The 9,829-nt window shown below is 35.4% G+C and overlaps 2 protein-coding genes and 1 long non-coding RNA gene across 6 annotated transcripts in view; 1 reads left to right on the top strand and 2 right to left on the bottom strand.

The window, feature by feature from the left end:
• Positions 1-980: 980 nt before the first annotated feature.
• LOC118263088 (seminal metalloprotease 1-like) lies at positions 981-4,963 on the bottom strand. Of its 2 annotated transcripts, XM_050697270.1 has the most exons (7): positions 4,522-4,962; positions 3,756-3,977; positions 3,541-3,650; positions 3,158-3,365; positions 2,718-2,854; positions 2,241-2,427; positions 1,943-2,152 (listed from the first exon to the last, which is right to left on the bottom strand). In XM_050697270.1, the coding sequence occupies exons 1-7, from the start codon at positions 4,652-4,654 to the stop codon at positions 2,091-2,093; spliced, it is 1,059 nt and encodes a 352-aa protein (XP_050553227.1). In that variant the 5' UTR covers positions 4,655-4,962; the 3' UTR covers positions 1,943-2,090. The 2 variants fall into 2 exon arrangements, with proteins under 2 accessions (XP_035430765.1, XP_050553227.1); XM_035574872.2 differs by having other exon boundaries at positions 981-2,427; positions 4,522-4,963.
• Positions 4,964-6,370: 1,407 nt separating this feature from the next.
• Positions 6,371-9,829, bottom strand: part of LOC118263151 (seminal metalloprotease 1) — a 30,508-nt gene continuing 27,049 nt past the window's right edge. For 2 of the 3 annotated variants that reach the window (XM_050697271.1, XM_035574962.2), the window contains one exon: positions 6,371-7,680. In XM_050697271.1, the coding sequence (XP_050553228.1) occupies positions 7,534-7,680 (147 nt within the window). In that variant the 3' untranslated portion in view covers positions 6,371-7,533. The remainder of the gene's footprint in view (positions 7,681-9,829) is intronic. The other variant, XM_035574961.2, reaches the window with a different exon arrangement.
• LOC126911257 (uncharacterized) overlaps positions 8,986-9,829 on the top strand; it is a 59,701-nt gene continuing 58,857 nt past the window's right edge. Inside the window, exon 1 of the long non-coding RNA XR_007705771.1 lies at positions 8,986-9,118. This is a non-coding gene — a long non-coding RNA (uncharacterized LOC126911257). The remainder of the gene's footprint in view (positions 9,119-9,829) is intronic.

The raw sequence follows: 9,829 nt of genomic DNA, 5'->3' as shown, positions 1-9,829 counted from the left end.
GTTAGTAACAATGACACTTGACAGTCATTTTGTCCACTCCAATTTACGCATCTAAAAAAAATCTTGGAGAAACGGAACGTACACTACAAAAATAACAAGACTCACGAAAAAATATTTTAATATTAAAATAGCAGACAATCTGTAACTTCGTACAAGCAAAGCTCTAGATGGTTTTTATGCATTTTCTGTTTCTAGAATAGAATTCTCTGTTTAGGAGTTCCACTCTATTCATACCATAGACCACAGTTATTCTGTTCTTTGCCATAGACTATTCGCGCCTTTTTATGAAAAGTTGTAGATCGTTTCTTGTTTTAACTCTGGTTTTCCTAAGTTTCCAAATATTGGTTCGTGCTGATCGTCAATAACTTGTACTGTGAAAATTCATTATTATCATTGAATTTTCTTACTTACCTTACTCAACTTGGACTTGGACACTGGTCACAAAGTCGCGACCGTGCTATTCATACTGGAATTATTACTTCATATCAGGTTAGTAAAATTGTTTGTTAGGCATATGAAATGGGTTTAATAACTCTTTATTACGGTTTGCCAAGTACCTACATAGGTATGTACGTAAATTTAGGACAAAAAAAACCTACAGACTCATTACTTACGTTAGGTTACGTATCGATAGATATAAGTAGGTCCCTACTTTGTTTCGGGATAGGCATGTACCTACGTATCGCGACAATTTCATTGAGAGTTAAAAAATTTCATCATTTACCCATCAAGGAAAATCACATGTTATATTTTTATAGATTGCTTGTGGAGTCATCGATAGTCAGTGACACATGACCGTGAATGAAAACTGGAAAGCCGACTTTCGAGTGGAGGCGCATACATATGTGGTAATTTTTACTGATTTTATATAAAAAAACACGATTTAATTATGTATTCAAATTGTAATTGTAAATGGTCCCACGACACACGAGAAAATCTTAGTGAAGGGCTATGTTTTATTCAAAAAGAAAACAAATACATTGACTTGACCATTAGGTAAATTTATTTAATAACAATAAAACTGTACAAATTATTAACAACTTATTGTAGCTACTTAAAATAAAATACATCTAATATTATTAACTATTGACATGGAAGAAGTTGGTAATTTCATTATTCTAGGTACTCTATCTATTTTCATGACTGAAATCTTTACTACCTATACCAATTTTTTGCCACATGTTCTGGCACGCGATATATAGAATAATCATGATCTTTTCTTTTTGGAATTGAAGGACTATTCAAGCTTTCTTTCACACCTCCAGCATATCCAAGTCCTTCAGAGCTATCTTTAGAATAATCGTGATATTCGTCATTTGGATAGTATTTGACATATTTTTGATACCATTCATCTTCATTGTCGTGTGGTTTTTCGTCGCTGTGTAGAATTTTTCCAAAAGCTATGCTCGAATAGCCCTTTCTGGCTGGAAAATCTTCAGGGGATTCAAAATCGGGCGTAGAAATATAATCATCTTTATAATTCTTATACCATGGAAATGAATGATTTTCTTGATCAGGTACAATTTTTATAGATTCATCTTTTATCTTCTTCTGTTTTTTGTTGTTGTATTCGTTGCCATTGACAATTTTTTCAGGATTAAAATCGTAAATATTATTTATATATTTTACAGTAGCGTTCATTTCATCTCTCTCTGGCTTGCTTTTTTGAATTTGCACGGGAGACACAAGTTTACCTCTCTCAGCGTTAGGATGCGAAGGGTTGTAATGATCGGTATACTGACTATTTATTTTATAAATACTTAGATCTGGCGTCTGAGAAGGATACACGTGTGATCTTATTATTTTTGACAGTCTATCAAATGCATCAATTAAATCTGCATCAGTTTCTTCTGCTTCTGGTTGACTAGTGTGACCTTCAAGTACTGGGACCTCTATGGCCGTTTCAGAATTACTCAACTGCTTGTTAATTTGACTATTTACAGGTTTTACTTCTACAACATGTTTATGTTCATTCTGCTCCTTGTTTTCTGCCTGTTCTTTTTGTAATTTTAACTCAAGACCATGGCCCGAATGTGCCGGTAAATGAACATCTCTTGCAGTCATTGGTTCAGGTGGATTGTAGGAATATGCTATTTCTTTTCCAATACGAAAACCTTCTTTTTCCGACGTCGACAGGATTTGCGGCTCTTTACTAAAATAATCAAATACATGAAAACTTGGTACGTCAGGTAACTTATAAGTTTCGGCAGCTGGTAATAGTTTGAAAACCACGGCTTTACCTTGGTGATAGCCAATTCCTTGTCCATCAAACGGTTTGTTCTTGCCTTTCTTTTTTTTAGTTTCCGTCTTTTTGGTAACATTTTCGTCAGCTTGGCCACTATCTGATTCAGCGTCACAATACATTTTATTCAGTTTTTGTACATCTTTATCTGATAGTCCTACTCTTTGTCCGATTTGAGCACCAGCCTGAAATGTATAAATTAATCCTTGACAAAAACTTTTACTTATCTCCTGTCAGATTACTTTCACAATGAAATAAATGTTAGGAATTTTACGACCTTGGGTAATGCAGGAATCGATTATTACACATTCTACCCACAATAATTACTTGTTAACACGCACTTTAGTCATTTTTAATACATACAAAATATTGCTTTTTAATTGCCTCTTTTCAATTTTATTCCTATCCATTACCAACACTTTTAACGTAGGTATCTACTGCGCGAGAGTAAAGCTTAAGGAAAAATCTTTGTCACCTGTTTTGGAACAATCGTGTCCTGGCCATTAACGGAGAAAGCTCGTCGGCTGTAATGCAGGACACTGTCATAGTCATAACCCACGCCAAAATCTGACACGGAGAACGAGTTGTATTTGCGAAAGTTATGTCTCGCCGCTGGAAACAAATAAAATATCGTCTCAGAAGTGAACACTATTTGGACGATTGATTTCTCTAGTACAAAAATATACCGACTTAAGTTTGAGTTAACATACAAAGAAACTTTCAATAGAAATCGAATTTACTTCACACCGAACGTTTATTGCTTAGACAGGTTGGCTAATTGATATTCGCATTGTGTAGCGTTCGCGACAGGCTGTTGTGCCTACTGATCGTTAACATCATCTGACTATCGAACAAAAAGTGTAAGTGTTTATAAAATGTATGTGGGTGAATGGATTACAATATTCTGTATCTTACTTTGAAGTACGTTCGGCCAAACAATATCAACATAATCATCTCTGTCTGGACTGCTTTGCATGTGATAAAAGCCAAGGGTGTGCAGCAATTCATGGACAACCGTCCCGTGTCGGAAGCAACCGCGTCCGACAGGATGCCGACCCGACAAGTTTAACACTTGATAACCGCCTTGGTAGCCCACTTGAGAAAAACAACCTCTCCGACTACCCTGTAACATAAACATGATTATGTTTCAACATGTATAATATAATATATTTTTTTTAAGTTACCAAAACTCTCTCCTTAAACTTCTTTTTCAACATTTCTAATTCAGTAAACATTATTTATTGTAATTGCATAAGCTTCGATTTTTAAATTGCTTTAAAGAAGTAACTATAAAGTACTTGTATGACAACAGCATCACGGTCTCCTTTTCTATATGGACGGAACTTTACACAAGATGCCCGTGCAAGATCCTCTATTCCATTTTGAATTGCTTGTACTTGGTCGCTGGCTGCAAAATAATTTAACATTCATTAATTGAATATGAAAAATATGCAATGTTAAAATGGTTAGGGTAATTTATTCGTATCTTCGTAAAACGAAACAAACTACTTACTGAAGTGTTCCACTTGAATATAGACAATGACTTCATTGTTGGGCCATCTCTTAGTTCCATCACTAATGCCATTTCTGGCGAGGCCCTCCGCTACATCTTCAACTATAAGACGCCGCTGACGCTCGTTTAAGATCAGATCACCCTCAAACTTGCCACTTTCTTCCCAAGCATGATCAGACACAACCTCATCTTCGTCATAGTCCACATCAGGATCAGCGCCTTCTGTGAAATGCCATATTGCGATAAACAAAACCATTAAATTTAATTCAAACATACACACACATTTTTATAATTTGTTGCAAGTCCAATTCGAATAAAATTACCGGAACGTCTAAACTGCGCATTAAAATCAACGGGAAAAATATTTTACCACTTTCGTTTTCAATTATATGTGACCTTTTCTTCGTTGCTTTTTATTTACTAGCCAAACTAGACTACCTACCTATATCTACTAAACTCGATTTTAATCGGTTTCTTACAAACTGCTCTTATGAAAACAATACTAGCGATAAATACATTGTACGTAGGTCTTTTAATAAACTTCGAAAATATTATGCATTTATATTATCATGCCTGTCGCTCGTACCAAAGACAAATAATGGTAAACTTAATTCACGACATAAATAAACTATTCTTATGTTACTGCTCTTATATTAAAATCGTCGCTTTAAGTACACGACTTAACAATGTCCATAAGATGCACGTAAGACACTTTAGATAATATTTACATAGTTAAAAAATCAGTGTAAAACTTTAATTCACTTACTTTTTAGCGTAGGGCTCAGCTGCGACGTCTTTTCAAGGTACTCCGCAAAATCCTCCAATTCATGATAGGTCATCGACAAACACTTGACAGCAAATACAGTTAATAGAACCACCGATAACTTTGTCTGTCCCATGATAACTATAATATATTTGTCAGACTTCGTTTAATATTCATAAATGCACGCGATATTGATTTCGCTTTTTTAAAAACTCAACTCACTCGGTGTATCCGAAAGAAGTGTGTCATATTAACGGTATTCTAAGTTTTATAATAACATTTTTTATTCTTATTTATGCAAATGAATTTATTCCACTGGTGGTGTACCCCAGTGCCGCGTGATTTTTTGTGTTGGACAAAACCCGCCGGGGTGGGGCGAAGTTTAATATAGCTTCGGATACGACCATTTCACAAGGTGTTAGGCCGCAACTGTGGCGGCGACGGCGAAGCTTGCGTCAGCGCAGGTGCTGGTGACAGCGACTGCACTCCACGCCACCACCCATAACTCGTGCAACACCGAGTTGCTACATTTACTGGCTCCAGTTATTCTAACGTTTACGTCCTCCAACAATAACACCAACTTGTCATTTTTGTAATTGAATGGGCGAAATAGTAAAGGGAAAGCAACAGTTGACCAGTTGCGTTCCGGTGAAATAAGTAGATATAGAAATGAAATCGTATAAACTAAACTAACTGTTTCTTGTACCAATGTTTGTAATAGCGACCAGTATCCACATAACTGTAGTAAATAGGAATATGTGTAAAATATGCAAAGAACAAAAAATGTAAGCTTTCAAAGGCATTCCCTCTATTCTATTCAATCATATGTTTATGCCATGTCAAGTTTACATGAGATCTAACGATCAAAATACTCTCCCAATGAATACCTACCCCACTCTGGATCCTCACCACTAATTAAAATGTCATTCACAATACCTATCTCCGACATACTCTATTTAAAAACAATAAAACGATGATAAAAATATAGCCAGACCGACAAAGCCTTTTCAAAAAGACAACTTGAAAACTTGTCCTAGAATGCCACAGTTCTGTTTCGCTGCACTTAGCTGGTTCATTAGACATGGTTTTTTTTGTTAATTACTTTGATTATCTATCCAATCGCAGCGTTTTTATTATTACGGCAATTTCATCCAAGCAAAACAATAAACATTATTAGTGGATACAGATTACAAATTATACAATTGAAATAAAACTAAGTATTATCATTCTTGCAAAGTATTCTGCAATCTTCAATGCCATTGCCAGATGAAAACGCGTGTCATTTCAAGAATGCAAAAAATATCAGATATTTTATTTTTGTCCTTGTACAAAATGGGGTCGATGTCGTAAAGAAAATTGACCGTGACTATATCTGCTAGGTAATTACGATAAATAAATAAGACGTTTTAATGTTATTAGACATCAATTAATGCCTATTTTAATGATGGCAGACCGTGTTAAATTGTTGCTAATATAGACCACTTTAATCATCAGTGCAACCACTCTAAGTATTAGCATTGTTGTATGATTATTAGGTAAATCCTACTTAACTTACTTTTACCTAAGTATTTTAAATTCCTTTTATTGTTTACTGATCTACAATAGAACGCCTGACGACAACAACGTTGCGTTGTAAGTGTGCTATTGTTTGTGTGCTCAGTCAAATCTAGTCAAATTTTGCAAGTGACTCTTGTGTAGGTACTAAATTGCCAAATTCTATAAAAGAGTTTTTATTCACTTTATGAATAAACTAGTAGAAGTGCTATTTATTACGAGGTAGTGTACGCCGTCTCACATCAACAAGTAAATAGATATTTTATGTAATCATACGTTTTATTTCACACTTTACAATTTACAATTGACTGCGACGTAACATTTTATTATTTAGGTTTATAACTAACTTTATTTGTAAATCACAGACACTTTCTCGTCAATATTCTCAATCAATGAACCTAACTTCCTCATCGTCGGTTTCTTTACAATACGTTTTGTTTAGATTTAATATGTCGCCATGAGAAAGTCCTATCTTTTGACCAATAGTCACATTTTCCTGTAAGTTATAAAAAAGTAGGTCACACCTAATAATTAGGTGATATATAAAACATATTAGGTAGATTGTTTCATACGGTAATAAACATAGCTCTATTGCGATAGTAAAATCATATAGGTGATGCCCGCCCATCAATGCGGTAATCGATCTTGCTCCATATGGCTCAACTACGGTTACAACCGAGCAGTTCACTTCATTACGTCTCTTATTAATCAGCTTAATTATTTATTATCGTTTATCATCTACTCCTCTACCTACTACTTGATTATATAATACATAATGCTAAAAATTATACCTATTTGAAATCATATCTAAGTAATTAACTATGATGCAAGCCATTGGTACCTAGCTGGTTAGATATCTAGTAAGTTTATATCTTATTTCAATTTCCGTCTATGTTGTTTCTGTTGTAATTTTCTTAACAAATTAATACCCTAGTTTAACCTATTTTTTGTGTTTATACAGTAAATGTTGTGTACCTACATCTATTAGAGATATATACATACAAGGTTTCTATCTCGGTCATAAAATTTTAAAACATATGTTTTATGTAGATGTACCTTACTAAATAAATAAATAAAAGTTATCCGGTTCATCTCTTTCGGTTATACACACGCCTTATGTTTCGCCGTCTGAGGGAGGTGGAGGCCCAATCTTCTCTTCCATCACAAGCCACTCCTTACACTCAAACACTCCCAGCAAGGTAGCTCCTCTGTTGTCCATGGCCGGCACCATGGCCGGCACCAATTACTAACCATCAGATTTATTAGCCGTCCAATTCCGTAAAGAAACCAATTAAATGCTATGTGGATTACCAGGTAGTGTAGGTACTCCACACTGGCGCTATCCTACATCAACAAATAGATCGATACACTTATTTATGTAATCACATGTTTTATTTCACACTTCACAACTACAACGTAACATTTTCTTATTTAGAATTTATGATTATATCTTGATTTATTTTATTTGTCAATCGACACTTCCTCGTCGTACTCAGCGAACGGATCATCCTCATCGCCAGTTCCATTATTTACACAATACATTCTGTTTACTTTCAATATGTCGCCATGAGAAAGTCCATCCCGTTGACCAATATTAGTCACATTTTCCTGTAAATTAGAAAAGTCTATGCCTAATAATTTTAATAATGCAATACAATGCATTTTTTTTATAATGTAAGTAGGTACAATTATTGTTATTTTTGGAGTCAGTGTCAGCCTAGGAAACGCCAACAACTAGCACGGCACGGGCGGAGTGGTGGTTAAGTACCTACTTACAACTGGTGTAAAACTGTAATGTTTTGTTGTGATAATAGGTAAATAACAAACCTATCTTAGTTGGCTGACACCGACTCCAGAAATAACAATAATTGTACCTACTTACATTATAATGTGTGTGATGAGTTAGTAAAGTTAGTTGATATATTAAGTTGTTGAAAAATGCGCAACTATTTCTTTTACTTTTTAGTGCATATTAATTTGTTTTGGAATATTTATTTTTTGAAGTCGGTTTTTTTTTGTTAACATTGTTTTTTTAAGGGGGGAAAATCATTAAATTGGGCCAGGCGAAAAGGAGTACCAGACTCTTACTGACTAAAAACCACCCCGTTCCTACTCCTGCTTTTCAAGCCGGAGCCCCGGTAAACCCGCTAGGTAGTCCGCAGCTCCGGATCAGGCATCAAGCCAACTGGACCTCTTCTGTGGTGGTCGGATGGCTCTTTGAGGAGCGCACGGAATGCGACGTGCCGTACGCACGGGTCTGGTTCTGGTCGGGCGGCGTAGCTTGTCGCGCAGACTCCCCGACGCCCGGAGTGTTACTCGGGACGGCAGGGGCTAGAGGAGGTTCCTTCCCTCACGCGCCCCGCCACCTCCTTGGCTTTTTTTTTTTGAGGGGGAAAATCATCCAATGACTTCTCACGCCTTGGGCGAGACGAGAGGGAGTGTCAGACTCTTACTGACTAAAAACCACCCCGTTCCTACTCCTGCTTTTCGAACTGGAGCCCCGGTAAACCCGCTAGGTAGTTCGCAGCTCCGGATCAGGCATCAGCCCTACTGGGCCCCATCTGTGGTGGTCTGATGGGTTTTTTTTCTATGTGGATTATAAGTAGCAAAACGGATCTAAGTAACTATTCTTATATTAAAAAGATTTTATTTTACCGACTTCATAAACTAAAACAAAAAATTACAACTAAAAAGCATAAAATGACTAACTGATAGGTTAAAAATTGTTGCCATAAGCTCATATCAAAATCGGATATTTACCATGTTTTTTAGTCTTTTCGAGTTTCGGATGTCTTCCGTTCATCCGTGATCATGGCGCTTGCAACAGTGCCGAAATATCGGAAACTCGAAAAACTAAAAAAACATGGTACCAAAATATCCAGTTTTGAGTTCTAACGATGATGTTACGAGTAAGTAGTCAACTCGGACCACATACCTACGGCCCATTTGGGACGAGTTGCAGAAAATAAAATAAAATAATATTTTAGTGGTCAACTCGTCCCACGTCACTACCACAATGAGATAAGGTACAGTCAGTAGCAAAAGGGTTAGTGTGGAAATAATAAAGTTCTATTACTTTGTTGAAAACAAAAGATTTTCTAGGAACTTCATTATATCTATGTTATCATTTACTTCATAAGTGACCGCCATGACCATAGTTTAAGCCACACATGTTTACTATTCTTAGTAATTTTGGTTAACACATGAATTTGTGCGATTGCTAAAAAAAATTTAGGTAATAAATTATTTAACCGACACTAAAAAAGAGGTTCTTACTTCGTCAGGATTTTTTAATATGAAATAATCTATGAACAAAACGAAAGTAAAGAAAAAAACTATAAAAAAATATTTTTAATCTTGTGTTGCTAACTGTACCAAACATTGATAAAGTTTAAAAATCCATACAAAAAAAATAGTGGGACGAGTTGACCACTAAAAACTTAATTTATTTTTAATTTCCCCAACTCGTCCCAAATGGGCCGTAGGCATGTGGTCCGAGTTGACTACTTACTCGATGTTACTAGTAACAATGACAGTTTAAAGACTTATTTCATATCAAAATATCTAACTTAATACACATCAAGAATAAGCAGCTTGCTTATTAGGTTTTAATAAATAATTTTGTTTAAAACTTATGGCACCGGCTTCTAACCTATCAGTTAGTCATATTATGCTTTTTAGTTTTCACTTTTTGTTTTAGTTTTTGGTTTTTTTAAGTCGGGTTTTTAAACGCAGATTCATCTATACATCTATATCT

Source organism: Spodoptera frugiperda, chromosome 12, assembly GCF_023101765.2.
Source record: "Spodoptera frugiperda isolate SF20-4 chromosome 12, AGI-APGP_CSIRO_Sfru_2.0, whole genome shotgun sequence".
NCBI lineage: Eukaryota > Metazoa > Arthropoda > Insecta > Lepidoptera > Noctuidae > Spodoptera > Spodoptera frugiperda.
The sequence above is the reverse complement of the archived record's forward strand: the minus strand, read 5'-3'. Positions and strand labels throughout refer to the sequence as shown.

Bases quoted from the DNA above. Each gene is read 5' to 3' on its own strand.
- LOC118263088 (XM_035574872.2), bottom strand. From the start codon at position 4,654: ATGGGACAGACAAAGTTATCGGTGGTTCTATTAACTGTATTTGCTGTC. The intron at 3,651-3,755 runs GTAAGTAGTTTG...ATTATTTTGCAG, and splicing joins TATTCAAGTGGAACACTTCA to CCAGCGACCAAGTACAAGCA. The intron at 3,366-3,540 runs GTACTTTATAGT...TTTATGTTACAG, and splicing joins GTGATGCTGTTGTCATACAA to GGTAGTCGGAGAGGTTGTTT.